This window comes from Thermobia domestica, chromosome 1 (assembly GCF_964235325.1).
Source record: "Thermobia domestica chromosome 1, izTheDome1.hap1.1, whole genome shotgun sequence".
Taxonomy (NCBI): domain Eukaryota; kingdom Metazoa; phylum Arthropoda; class Insecta; order Zygentoma; family Lepismatidae; genus Thermobia; species Thermobia domestica.
Window position 1 is genome coordinate 277,036,391 of NC_137454.1, and position 15,515 is coordinate 277,051,905.

At 35.4% G+C, this 15,515-nt stretch overlaps 1 protein-coding gene across 5 annotated transcripts in view; it reads right to left on the reverse strand.

Annotated features, from left to right (window-relative positions):
* Positions 1-15,515, reverse strand: part of LOC145661079 (heparan-alpha-glucosaminide N-acetyltransferase-like) — a 643,046-nt gene that overhangs the window by 304,357 nt on the left and 323,174 nt on the right. For all 5 annotated transcript variants that reach the window (XM_081726530.1, XM_081726522.1, XM_081726528.1 and 2 more), the window contains one exon: positions 8,071-8,332. In XM_081726530.1, the coding sequence (XP_081582656.1) occupies positions 8,071-8,332 (262 nt within the window). The remainder of the gene's footprint in view (positions 1-8,070; positions 8,333-15,515) is intronic.

Below are 15,515 nucleotides of genomic sequence, written 5' to 3' on the forward strand. Positions count from 1 at the left end.
TTCATCATGTTCGTCTTGTGTTATGCTTTTTGTATGTACTTCTTAAGAGTAGGTGATGAATTTGAATATTTTACGTTTTTGAGAACTCTTAATGCGAAGTTAAATATAATGTCTGGGATGAAGAAATTCTGAAATAGGCCAGAACTGGTTCCACTTACTCAGAAGCTTTTTACATCTGCTAAGTCTGCTTACCGTAACTACAAAGCATACTTTGAAAACCTAAGAAAGGAGGAATCTCAAAAAGAAGAAGTAAAGAAGAAACAAAACAACAAACAAAGAGAGCGAGAAATTGACAAAGGAAAAAAGGGGCATGATGAGATTTTGTGTGCTTTTGTCCATTTTTTGGTCACTTTTCAACTATTTACAAGAGACTAGACCACTATGAGCCATGGGATTATTAAAATTAGGGTATATTAAAGAAGACAAAGCAGCAAGATACAAAATATTTGTTGATAAACTGGATTTCTGGAAAACAAATAAATCAATGAATAATTTTCTTATGAAAGATATTCAGAGCGAATAACGTAGCCAGGACGTTAACGTTAACTGCAGGGTTAGAATATTAAAATAATGAAATTGGAACTATGTACAGTATTAATTACTAAACGAATGTGATTTCAGAATGGGACAAGGGAATTTTTTCCCAATTAATATTCCGGAAAAAAATAACCTACTAAAACTTGCTGGGGATGAAAAAATTGAAATAATGGCAGAATTTTGCAAAATAATTACAATAATTCGTATGTAATCAATTCACATGTAGGGGAATTATTGGGTAAAATAGTGGAGGTTTCCCAATACAGTGAAGCCTCTCTTAACGGACATCTGTCAATAATGGACATCTTCATAAGAGGACAAACTTTCTTACTCTTCCATGCCATAAATATGTGTGGTGTGGTGTTATGAGAGAGAACCCTTCCTTTTAGAAACCTTTCATTTACAGACAAGTAATCGGTTCCACCGATGTCCGTTTTGAGAGGTTTCACTGTATTACTTAGTTTAATAATAATAATAATAATAAATGCTCAAATGTGTGCACTTACTTTATTGAACCTACCACTGCGAAGAGCTGATATTATTATTATTATTATTATTATTATTATTATTATTATTATTATTATTATTAGTAGTAGTAGTAGTAGTAGTAGTAGTAGTAGTAGTAGTAGTAGTAGTAGTAGTAGTAGTATTGCAATAGTTGCGTAACAAAATATACTGTTTTCTTGTTTGAGTTTGTTTAAAACTTATATCACTATTCTGAGAGCACACACCCCCTTTTATTTTGAACACACCCCCAAGTAAAAATTTCTGGCGTACTTACTGGCACGGATACTATCTGAGACATGGTTCTACAACTTAATTTGGGACGGTTCTCAACTAAATGAATTCCCATCAAGAATCAGTCTCTTGACAGGGTCGATTCCACAAATGTTACATCCTTTTTATTCTCATCGGAGTATTCTGAAATAGAATATGACCTTCCAGAATACATACTATCGTTCCACTCGGTATGAACAATAGTTTGTTAATCATATTCTCATTAAATTGTGAAAATGATTCCTTTTTTGAACATATTGAAACATCCAATAATAATAAAAAAATTACTAATATTGTTTCTTTCCTCTTTTTATGTTTTCACACAGACCAGTATTTCAGTGATAACATAGTGTTGTTAAAAGGGTGTATTTACACTTAAGACAGAGATACTATAGGCACTTAAAAGAGCCTCAGATTATATTGCTTTGCTTTTCTGCCCAGTGGTCAATCACCAATTTGCTACTTTCATTTCAATTACTTGTAATTTAGTTTCGGGTCTGAGCTTATTTATATATTTTATTATTGCAAAAAAATCTAGAACATCCTTACTTTTGATCTATCTAGGTACAATCATACTTGCAGCCTTATAGTATTACCTTAGACAACAATGAGAAAAATCTAACAGAATAAAACCATATATAGAACTTGAATACTACAGTTAATGACTGTTCCTTCGACGTAAAGAAAAAAGTACACTTTATGAAGATTCGAACATGGATCAGCTGATCGGTAGATTAGAACGTTACCCACTCCGCCGCATACTAAGGTGCTTATTTTCTTGCTATGCACTTTAAATATTCAGTTTGTGATTTTTGTTTTTGTCTTACCATATAGCAGTTTCTCTGCTTTCCCAGCTTGTCACACTACTCGTGTTATTTATTGTGTAAACTGCATTTGCAAACGTAATATATTCTGTTGTTTTACCAGGATCCACAGCTTTAGAAGTTTTTAAGATTTATTACATTATTAAGCGAACTGATTTTCTCATAGCTACCATTGCTATTTAATGTCTATCTAGAAGACATAGCTAAAAGAGTTTACATGATGATGATGGCATTTCGGTAGAAGGTAAAATGATTAAATGCATAAGATTTGCAGACGATATGGCGCTTGTTGCAGAATCTGAAAGAAAACCAATAAAATGTTAGAGAAAATGAGAAAGGGCTTTGAAGAATATGGGATGAAAATAAATGTTAGAAAGACAAAAGCCATGGTGATTGGAACGAAGGGGTCTGTGTCAAATATAAAAGTAGGAGGGGAGAAAATAGAACAAGTGAATAGTTCGATATCTAGGTAGTATTCTTAGTAATAACATGAAGTGCGAACGTGAAATAAAAGCAAGGATAGGAATGGCGAAAGAAGCCTTTAGGAGGAAGAAAGGTCTGTTTTGTGGGACCTTGAATAAAGAGTTGAGAAAAAGACTCATAAAATGCTTCATGTGGAGTGTTGAACTGTATGGGGCGGAAACGTGGATATTACGTAAAGGTGATGAAAATCAATTGGAAGCCTTCGAAATGTGTGTGTGCAGAAGAATGGAAAGAATTAGTTGCGTCGAGCGGAAAGCGAATGAGAGTGTGTTCGAAATAGGGATGCCCATTTCCGAAAAAAGAGATTTTCGGTTTTCGGAAATCACGTTTTCCGTTTTTCCGGAAAATTTTCCGTCTTCCGATTTTCCGGAAAATTTTCCGTCTTCCGATTTTCCGGAAAATTTTTCGTCTTCTGATTTTCCGGAAAATTTTCCGTTTTCGTTTTTCCGGAAAATTTTCCGTCTTCCGTTTTCCGGAAAATTTTCCGGCCCGATTTTCTGGAAATTTTTCCATCTTCCAATTTTCCGGAAAGTTTTCCGTTTCCGTTTTTTCGGAAGATTTTTCGTCTTTCCTTTCTAATTTTCCAGTTTCCGCAAGAATTATATTCCGTTTTTCGTTTTCCCTGGAAATGAGGTCACCCTAGTCTGTAGGAAGTTTAACCTTTTTAAGAGTTCTGGTATATTTATATACCATGGCGTACTATAGTCTTTGACAGCTTACTTAGGTTTTATAACACATATTTAAGCTGGGATTTTTTTTTTTTATTTTTCAGGTCAAGGATGAACCAAAGAACACCGGAGATGCGTTTTGGAACCGGATGGTAAACTTGGCAGCGCCGGGTGGTGCGAAGGGACGTGACTTTTTTTTCTTAAGGCAAATTTCAAAACTTTTTCACGCCTTTAGTTTTCAAGATATCAGAATGAAACTTTGCGTAAGGATTGTGTGTAGCTTTAGGTATTTATCAATATTTTAGATCCCTACGTGAAACCGGGGCCGGGCCCCAGGGGCGCAAGTGTTACAAAGGGCTGATTTTTTTCAGAAAAATTCCGTTTTTTTTTCGATTTTTCCGGTTAAGGTTTATGATACGGACACGTTGGTAAGTATGCTTTATCATGAAAGAAACGAGGTATGAACCATGATCCTACGATAAATAGTAAGGAAGCAGAAGCTGTTTGAGTGAAATTTTAAAATTTACGTCAGATAGTCGAAATCCTTAAAGGATTAAACTTCTTGCAATCTGACGCGTTTGTTACATTTCTATCTGATAATTCATTGTTAAGAGCTCTTCTTTGTTATATCAATCTATGTTCTATCAAGCATTCCATGTATGCTGTTCCACGAATTTTAACTTGCTGTATAAGGAAATGTACTGCCAATCCTAATAACCTTTACTGTTTTACTAGTTCTGACGTTGCCATCGTACTTTGTTAAAGTGGGAAACAATCTGACTAACAGCACTTAACATTTTCTCGATTTTTTCTATTGCAAGACCCTTATTTCTAGAGAGTTGTAGGGTCTGAGCAAAACAACATATGCTTGCATTCGGAAGTTCTCGTATCGCACTTGTGATGTTACTAGCATTGTCTTAGACAATTGCATGTATTTTATCTGAAATGTTCCACTATTCTGCAACATTTGTTAAGTGCTGAGTTAGGTTTACTCTTGTGTGCCTCACTTCTATTTCAATTATTTGAAGGACTGAACTTATTGAACTTAGATGGAAGCATATAGTGGGCTGTGATTGCAATATAACATTCCGTTGCCTGCGAAGCCCAGCTATCTGTTGTCAAATCAATCGATTCCGCAGCCACACGTCTCCTTAGAAAACAAGGCCTCAATACGGCGAGTCACAGTTTGCCTGGATGGTGAGTGGTAACTTCGTTCTACTTCATTCATAAATTCAAGAAACCGAATTGCTTCAACGAAAGGCAAAGGAAGAAGATCCTTTGGTACCGTATTACTTATTTTACTATCAAGCACCTCTGCTCTTGCGGAAGAACAAGGTTTGGGGTCTCTGAGATAAGACAGAATTCTTTTCTGTTTCTTACGTACTACTATGTTCCCTTATTTGTAAAACATATTTCCTGGGATCTTTCTGTTACTTAGATGCATTTGAGCGTGCGCCAGGTGAAGCGATAATCTGAGATATAGAGGTAGCAGCACATAGATTATCATCTACATTAATAAGTAGAGCAACCCACATTATGCTTTATTTTTTAATTATGCCTTATTTTTTTCCAAATTATGTTTTATTAATAATTTCAATCATTGTTTTACATTAATCGTGTATAACGTATAATATTTACTCTACATTAAATATCTTGATCTATTTATTAATATTTTATGCAACCAGTTTCTTTCATATTTAATGAACTTGCTACCTAATGCACTGTAAACAGAGGCTTTACTCGAGTCAGTTTTTTTTTAATCACTTGTGTGCGCCTTAGAGGGAAAGTAAAGATACCACCAAAAAGTACAGAAAGTGCTCAACTTCAAGAGGTACACATAACAATGTAGTGTGAAGTTCTTGTGTACTATTCATTGTTGGCGGAAGTTTTCTTCTTCTTGTCCGTTATTCTTTTCTCCACGTCAAAAGATTAGACCTAAAGGTTTACAGAAATAAAAATAAGCTTTTCATTATTGCATTATTATGTTCTCAATGATTTTGCATTGTAAATATGTTTTTTTTAAATATTAATACAATATGTTAAACTTGTAGTTAAAGAGATTTTTTAAAGAATTGTGCTATATCTTTTAAATTATGCTTTATGGTTTATTTTCTAAAATTATGCTTTATTATACTTTTAAAATTAGTTTCTTTTGGACCCTTAGACAGCCACAACCATGTTCAAGGTACGAACCATATGTGTAAATAGCTATTATGCTTTTTATGCTTTGTATGTTTTGGGATGCTCTAATAATAAGTAAAACTTTCAAATGCATACAGAAACATGGATAATAAGTCAGCATTGAGAACTGAATTGATGTATCGATGACTAGGTGGAATCGTCCTTCAGTTTAAGAGAAATTAGTGGGAAAGTTACGAAGAGAATTATGTGAAATAGATCATTATATGAATAGCTGGCGCTAGTGTCAAGTAGTGCTATATACTATGGTATCTATAGTCAATAGTACCGGTATTTGGAATTGGTGACGCTTATAGTTGCAAGATGGTAACACTAAGGTAAAGTGTGAAATTGAATTACATCAGTAGAATTCAATTTAACTTAGGATTTAAAGTCTATGGCACAGGCCGGATGTAACTGAGTAATAAATTTACAGAAAAAAAACAGTCGGGACGGAAGGGCGCTCGAATCGAACATCGGTCTTCTGAATGCTAATCCGATGTTCTAACGCCTGAACTCAGTTGGAATCCGTAGTGTACTCCCGCCAATATTACTGCGTGTGGATTCTATAGAATCTTGGGCGCCGATTTCTCTGTAACTTTGGGGATCCATTCAGATGCAGAAGGTATATATGAGGGTTTTAAGACAAACTGAAGTGAAATTGTGCAAAATATTGTATATTTATAAATACAATGCGGGGTCCACATGAACTTTGAGGGGGCTGCCCCCGGCCCCCCAGGATTTGTGACCTTGACAGATCACCGTGGTCACGATAAGCAATGAAGAAATTCTTGGAATATAAACATACCAGTTGTACTAATAACACACTGCCAGATCTCTTTACTGCCAGGGTTCTGACCTCAAGTAAACGCATAATTGGGGATTCCCTGAAACACACGCATGATCGGAATTTCCTGGTGCAAACGAATGATCCGCAAGCCCTCACGTAAACAGAAAAAGTACGTGACTAAGGAAGTGTACAAATAGATGTAGCAGGAAGGAATGTTTCGTTACTAATTTACTCGACCTTTCCTCTCCTATCCACTGTTAAGTTTGAGTTGCGTTTCTATAGAACTAGATGTTAAAGAGCATTGCCTCATTTACTTGTTTTCGCGTAAGATTTTTCGTTATTTTTCTTAATGTAAGACGACCAATGTCACTATTCCAAGTGAACATTTTCATTTTCCAGAAAATTTTTCGCCTTCCGTTTTTACGGAAAATTTTCCATCTTCCGCTTTTCCGGAAAATTTTCCGTCTTCCGTTTTCAATTTTCCGGTTTCCGGAAAAAATATTTTCCGTTTTCCCGGAAAATGTGGTCATCCCTAGTTAGAAATGGTGGGTGAGAAAAGAACACTTTTAAATATTATTGGGAAGAGGAAGAGAAATTGGTTGGGACATTGCCTAAGAAGAGATTGTATCATAAGGGACGTCCTAGAGGGTATGGTGGTGGGAAAGAGAGGGAGGGGGCGAAGGAGACTACAATTAATTGATGATATAAAAACAAAAAAGATCATACGTAAAGACGAAGAGGTTAGCGAAGGACCGTGGATCATGGAAGCTTCTCAGCTGCGGCAAGTGACCTGCCAATAAAGGCTATGATGGTGATGATGACCATTGCTTCAAGGTCAAAAGATCCTATCCCTCAAAAACATGCATTTTCTTATGTGGCAGACAATAGATCATGTAAACATGCACATAATACGATTTGAAAGCACGTTTTATCCTGAAGAGAATGACGAATAAACTCACGATACTGGAACAAATAGTACCGAGGTATTAGCTACTTAACTGAAAGTCAACATTTCCATCAAAAAATGCAAGAGTCTAAAATCGCTAAGGGGACTGAAGTGAAAGCAAGAGGGGAAGGGGCGGGACTTTTTAGGAAATACCTCTTATATTGTGGTGTAACGTACCTGAAAAATTCAGCTTGTTAATAGTTACAACATTAAACCTTTATTGAATGGACTAGTAGCAAAATGAAGGAAAAATAAATTTTCTTTCGCAGGCAGGGATTCAAAGGAGTAAAGATCTGGGCTCATTGTTCAGGATTTGAATTCTGGAAGGCAGTCTGGGATTCTGAACAAAAGTGCATCATTTTTAATGTTAAGTTTCTTTATCACACCTGGAGGGGCCGCGGTGGTTCAGTGGTAGAGCGTTCACCTATGGTGCTTGAGGTCCAGGGTTCGATCCCAGTCCCCGCCAAGTGAACTTTGTGGTGGACAAACACTGTGCTCGTGGTTTTCCTCGGGGTTTTCCCGTTTCCTCCCACTTTCTTCATTCCACCATTTCATTTACTAGTCATCATCACCGTCTCTTTTAGCCTAACCAGCATATCGTGGGGCGTAAAACTCTCAAATATTTCGTTCATTTTATTATACCTGGACATCGGAGATCTATAATGAAAACTCCATGAAATTGGTATCTGCTGTTGAGATTGAAAGTATAAAAAGCAAATAACAACCAGTTCGCCTTGATTTATGACGTTCTAATTAAATAACTCCAGCATGCGATCAAATACTATTACACATTACTTAGCTTATTCTTTGCTGTTATATAAAGTTCAGAAATTATCTCTTAATTAAATACAAATTCAATTCAGCTACCTGATCTTCCTCATATGGTTTCGTAAGAATTGTTTCCAGCAAAGTAACCACAAAATATGATAATCCTAATCTCTGCAAAACTCCAGGAATTCTTAACTGACGTATGTCTACGTTTCCCTTCTTGGTATTCAATACAAGTCCAATAATACATAAGATCACAGAACGTTTCAACAACCGTAGAAATATCTGTAGCCGTGGTTTAGAGTTCCGAAGATGAGATTTGAGTGAAATTGCTATGCTGACTCCCATTATCCACAGGAACCTTTAAAACAAAATATAAAAATTACGTATACCAGGAGCTTCAGTTAACCGTATATAAATCATTTTACGACAGAACTATTTATGATATGGTAAAACGTAGGAACCTTATAATAACAGTACTAGTAAAAGAAAAAGATTAACAAGCATATACAAATGAATCATGACATTGTAACAATGATATTTAAAAATTCATATCAAAAATCCTTTAAAAGTTTATTATTTTATAACTTTCCACTCTTAAACACAATACTTCTCAAGAAATTACATGAAAGAAATATTACTTTAACTTGGTTGACGGATCTCAGTAGAGTAAATGCAGATGGTTTTACTAAAATTTAATCATTTAAATCTAATACTAGTAATTTGATCTAAAGACTGTCTCGGAACATGAAATTTCTCAATCTAGTGGAACATGAAATTTCTCAATCTAGTAGAACGCCAAGATAATTTCAACCTAAAACTGAAAGTACTTTATCAGTAACCCCAATTTTTCGCGATCACAATACCAAAAAGCAGTTGTTTCGTTTCATTTTCTCCAGAGGAATATTTTTTGTTTCAATATAGGAACGCTAACATCATTGAGTTAGGCGAATGAAAGTAAGTTATTGTCTACTCCACTAAAGGACAAGAGGATCACCATCCATTAACACATACTAATAAAACTGCACACAAAGCATTGGAGCAAAAATTTAATAATGCACTCTCCATTGTTAGAAACTATTACCAAAAGAGTGAGTTAATGAGAAGAAAGTTGCAAAACGTACCAGTAAAACATTGTGTGATCATATTAGATTCTTTCTGAACATGTACTATATTTAAAACAAGGAAACACATGTTTTTCGCAAGATAGTATTGTCTGTTACTTGCTGCTATTAATGGTATGAAAATAAAACGCGACACCTTATTCCATATCACCTCGCCTTTTGATTCCTATTTTCTAATCTGTTAAAACCGTGTTTTGTGAGTGTTCTCGAACAGGATAGTTCTTATTACTGGAAAGTTGCATTACTATTTGTAATTTCTGTAGTTCCTTTCATGCTGTATGAACTGTGTCTGAAGCGTAAACGATAACAATTTATTGACGAAATTACTAGTAAAATTCAAAGACCGAGTCAACTGTGTAAATTCTCACATAGCACGCACAGGGACCGAAACAACGGAGCCAGAGTAATATGCATGTGTCTCTTGTAACAAATCGCTCAGTTTTCCTTAGTATGGCTTTCTGATCTGTAGAAGCACCGCTTGCAATATCAAAGGTATGTACGTACGCGATAGTGTTTCTCTTGCGCAGCGTTCTTCAGTCTTATCCAGAATGAATTCAGGAAATATGGAAAGGAAACTCTCCTCAAAATCAATTTATATATTTATTTATTTAAATGTATTTTCTAATATTGGTTTAATATACAAGCTATTTTCTTTTTACAAACATCTACTGCCAATGTCTGTTTATATATTATTTAAATACAGAACTGGTACACAGATGTTATTAAAGAAGAGATAAATCGAATATATAATATGTGCTGTAAGCCATGAATGATAGCGTAACCGAAAGAGAAGACAAAGCAAGAAAATTGCATGCATGTAGTTAAACAAAATTATTTAATTAAATAAACGATACATTACTTTAAAACGGAAGGTGTTTCTTCGTTCTTTTCGAGCTTCAAAAATTTTTAATCACTTGGTTGAAATATGAAATGCTGCTCTGAAACTCTCTCTGAATAGGAAGTATTGCTACCGCAAATATATTTTTTTTATTAAGGCTGAGAAATACCTCTCTTCTTCGATAATGTGCATCTTGTTAGCAATTCTTTATTCCCGATTCGCAAGTCGATAATTTTTTGTATTATAATCGTAATTGTAGGAGGAAAATGCTGAGATTCAATGAGAGTTCTAATTGTCAAACCTTGATCCGTTCTTATTCGAAAAAAAAATTTAGGTTTCATTCTTTATAGTGGAACAGACAAAAATACGTGGTTATTTAAAATTGACCTTTTATCCCTTATATTCATATAATCTTGGTTTTAGGGACACCTACCTTCACATGGTAGTTAAGCTAAGTTTCCCAAAACTGTAGGCCCTTAGTCAACATGTAAAGAAGGGAAATTTCCAATATTTTATCAACATTCCGGCTACCGGAATAATGTATGACGAATCCCTGATATTAATATTTTGATCCCGATATTAGGAACCCTGAAAATAGACAACAGTTGTATGCTTGGTACGGAAAACGTACGAAAACTGGCGAGCAGTATAACCTGCAAAAAGAGATGCTAGATTACTGTTGCAACGACGTGAGAATTCTAACGGAGGCCGTTGTCAAATTTTCCGATCTGATTGAAGAGAAAACTGGCCCTTCATTTCTACAGGAAACATATCCAGTCTTGCTATGCATCATTACTGTACTTTGTATTTACCGATAGGCTTGAACCCAATTATTACTTGTTTGCCTTGATTATCGTAACGAGCAAAGTGTGAAAGCTTTACAGTGTTTACGGTATTTAAAGAAAACAACAGGTACTGAAATTTAGTATAGTCGAAATGGTGTCTAAAAGAAATTTCAAAATATAAAGTTGACGGTTATGAACCTAGTAGTAAGACAGTGTTCAAGTTCCATGCGTATTTCTGGAATGGCTGCAGGCGCTGTTAACTTGAGTTGTGTCACGAACACCTTGCTCCTGCCTCAAATCAACGTACATTCATGAACGTACGATTTGAGTCTACCACTATTAAATCTAATTACCTGCGACAACGCGACCTTAACGTTATTGAGATGTGAGAATACGATTGGTATAATCAAATGAAGAAGGATAAGTTTACATAGGAGTTTATTCGAACTCGATGTAGTGATGTGGTCGATTATTTAATCCCCAAGAAAGGATTTAATGATGGTCAAACGGAATGCCTTAAAGTTCTACATGAAGGTAAAAGTGAAGAAACTATTCAGTATTAAGATATCACAAATCTCTACCCGTGGGTAAGGGCACGTAAGCAGCTGCCAGCAGGTAAGTCTAAAATGCATACGGATGGAATTTCCAGAAGTGACAAATATTCATGATATAGTTAAATGTACTGTCTTGAACCCAACTGATTTGTATTTTCCGGTCCTGCCATATGTTGCGCAAGGCCGATTACTTTTCGGTCGTTGTCGTAAATATATGGAGGAGAATATCTATGATTGTTCACATTGCGAGAGTGATCTTGCCATAACTGGCCCATTAAGCACCTCTGAGCAGCACAAGGCATTACAGTGTGGATACATGATACCATCAAAAAATATGGAAATCCGAGTTGGTCGGTTCAGAGGATTGCAATGCACGTAGTTTGTTCCGCGACTACGTGAATTCATTTCTCCATATGAAGCAGGAAGCGTAAGGTTTTCCTAATTCATGTCAAACAGAAGGAGAAAAAGAAAAAATATATTAGCGAGTATAATGCTTATGAGGGCATTTTGTTGAATCATGACATTAGGAAGAACCCGGGTTTGAGGTCTACCTCCAGGATATTCCTCAATTGGCTCTACGGCAAATGGGGTACGAGAACGGATTTTCCGCAATCAAATATTGTTGATGATACAGAAACTTTTTTGATTTACTGATAGCGCAATACGATGTGCAGACAGTCGCAAACATTTGTGAAGGTCATTCAATTATCACATACAAAATCGAAAATGAAAACAAGCCCCGGAAATCTTCGAATGTCGTACTTGCCTCGTTTATTACATCTTTGGCAAGGATAAATCTCTATGATCTCTTGACGGCTGTGGGACCTGAAGCAGTATTATACTGCAACATGGCAGCATTATGTTTGTCCAAGGACGAAATGAGAAACCTAAGCTTACAACTGTTTCTTACCTGAGTGAGCTAACTGACGAAAACCAAATGGAAGGGAAATTGACATGTTTATAGGTTTGGGACCGAAGAATTCTAGTTACCGGTTAAGGAAAATTGCGGCGGGCAAATTAGATTATATGTACAAAGTTAGAGGAATCATTTTGGACAACAGAACTCAGAAAAAATCACATTAGAACAGTTTTCGATTTAGTACACGGGAAAATTGATAAGCAAGAATTAAGCAATCCAGGTAGAATTCCCTGTAAGCGTGGGTTTGTCATTGCATCAAGACAAGAGACAAAGACACATCGAGAAGTTAACAACAAACGATGAAGACTTAATCCGACTAGTGAGACAGATTATACAAGTATACCATATAGTTATAGAAGTTCTAGTTTTGCCCTACGATATGTGAATGATCGCGTATATGTAATCCTTATTATTTCCACGGCCGAATTATTTAAAAGCATCCTAAAACTTCCTTTTTTTATACGATATAATTTTGTGAGTAGAAACTAAAAAAAATATAATTTTGGAAAAATTAATGGAGAGGTGCTGACTCTTGAAGTCCGTACGTTCAAGAATTCACGAAGAAATGCAGCAAATCCATCAATAGCATCACGTCAGGTGTTATGACGTAGTTTGTGACTTAAAATACACAATGACCGGTAGAGGGCTAAATAATTTACCAGTGATATGAATGAAGTGAAATAAATATGGCAAACATACATTACGCCCTTGGATATAACATTAATTTCTTTACAGCATATGCTTTTTTAGAACTCACACGCTCTGCTCATTATATCACCCATAACCCCTATAATATACCTGTCCAGCAAAGCACCCTCCCTTTTGTAAAATTATTATAGTGTAACATTTTGCAAATATTAAAGTCATATATTGTAAATACATTTTCCTATAATATATTGTAAATATTTTTTAAATTGTATACACGACTCCAAAAGTGCGCTACCACCTACAATTCTCTTTTTCCTGCAATAGTAGGCAACCCAAAAAGCACGGCCGTTGCATTGGTTCAGAATTCGAAAGGCGTTGGACCAAATCTCAATTCTGTTACAAATATATCAGTGTGGCAAACTGCAAAATAGGGAATAAAGTAAATTGTTAAGAATACCGGTTTATTATTGTGAGGGAATGGATGACATAAAAGTTACAAAATTATCTTACTTAAGCAATCAAAACAAGATGAATGGTAAGAAATAGAAATCAGAGGAAAGCAGCTTCTTTCCTTTTTAAAAAATCTCGGAAATAAGAAAATATGTTACATAAAATAGAGCTTTAATATAAACGCCTAACAGCATAGGAAACGGAGAGACAAACAAAGGGAAACCATTACCGTAGTAGATTTGTGGGCCTCCCATGCAAGATAAACAGACGGGATCCAACTTGTCAACCCAACTGGTATATTATTATTATTATTATTGAAAACTCCTTTCCTTTCCCAATCTCCGATTCTGCCTAGAAGCATGTCTGTATATAGCGGTCATGTGTGCAGTTTTTATCAATGAGCGGTCTCGAAGGCCAAATGGGATGGAAATCTCCGAGAGAGAGGAACAAAAACACTTTCTTATAAATTCTAGGTCAAAATTCGAAGCACTTGTTTCTCAAAGGTGCTTTTATTTTCGGGAAAAGTTTTGACGCCTAAGAAATTACAGTATATGATACTGCTAAGTGGGTATATTTAAATTGCTATTTCTGGTAAGTAAATTGTCATTGGAAGACATTAATGTAAAAAGTAATATTCATGGTGAGTTACTGAAATAAAATGAAATGAAATGAAATCTTTAAGTTTTACGTCCCACGGTTATGCCGGTTAGGCTAAAGGAGACGGTGATGATGAGTAATGAATGAAATGGTGGAATGAAGAAAGTGGGAGGAAACGGGAGAACCCCGAGAAAACCCACGCACACGGTGTTTTACTGAAATTAAAAACTCCGCATAAAAAAGCGACAGCTAACACCTTGCAGCTAGGCCATCCAATATATACCTTCTTATCCCACAATCGTGTCTGGTTGAGACACCACCCTCTCAACCCCCTTTCGTCTTTCCCATATTAAAATGATCAAGAACATAAGCACAATTCTAATTTCAAAATATACATGTCTTGGTGACAATAAAATGAAAGAATAAAAATGAGACGAAACGAGATTCATAAGTTGATGTAGAGAGAATCTTAGACATATTTCAATGAAAAATTGAAACCAATAGATACCTGCGAGAGGTACGGAAGTAAGACAGAGAGGGATGAAAGGAGGTAGAAGAAAAAGAAAAGGGAGCACAGATAAAAATATTGGATTTGAACGTAGTAAGAAAAGAATCTAACATTATAAAGTTCCGTCTCCAAAAATCCAACAGTAATATAGAAGTAACGTTTTTCTTATTTTTGTCAGAACTATTCAAACAAACACGGAGAGGAGGTTTGAAAATTCATTAAGTCACTTACAAACTGAATACGAAACTTGGTGATCAAATTAAGTACTCAATTTCCACTGAAACTTAAAGGTTCCGAGACGCATTTAGAATCATGACAAAACTTTCTGTCTTTCCGTGTAGTTCAGTTGAAAATTCTGTAGTGTTATCAAACGCATAGATCTGAAATTCATGACAATAAATCTAGTAGGTAGCGTAGGTCATAACCTCCATTCCAGACTATTAATGCAAACTGAACAAAAAAGGAAAAAGAAAATCTGATGTAGCTGTAAAAGTTAAAACAAAACAAGAAGTGGAAGTTCTGATGTTGAAACGCACATTCGCAATAGGTACAATACAGAACCTGAATACATTAGGCGTTATTGAGCGTAATCATGATGGCTAAGCGGTTTTCGGCAGCTGGTTGTAATACTTTTGATGTCCATGAGTATGGGTTTGAACCTCAATAGTTTACCTCTGTTTTTTACTTTTTTGCTGCTACGTCTGAACGTTAAATTTTTGTACTTTATCAATTGTAAATCGCGTTTAATTCAAAATAACAGTAATTATGGTCGAATTTATTTGGATATATTTTTAAAATAAAGAAAATAACAATACGAAAAGACAAAAAGAATTACTCAATAATAATTACTACGGAAGACTAAAACGAATAGCTGAGCTCCTAAGGACGCGGCTTATACTCTTGCCTAAACTATGTTAGGAATCGTTGTGTTCTATGGTCACCAACGGACTTGAAGCTATGTCCACGCGCAAAGGATGTAAGTAAATATTTTTGTAACGCTGCACAGAAGCTTGAGTTATTCAACAATAACATGTGTAGTACAGGTTTGACTTTTATGTATACATAAGATCGTTCCCACATAAGGACTTTATAATGGATAAGCACCACGCGTGGATTTTCTG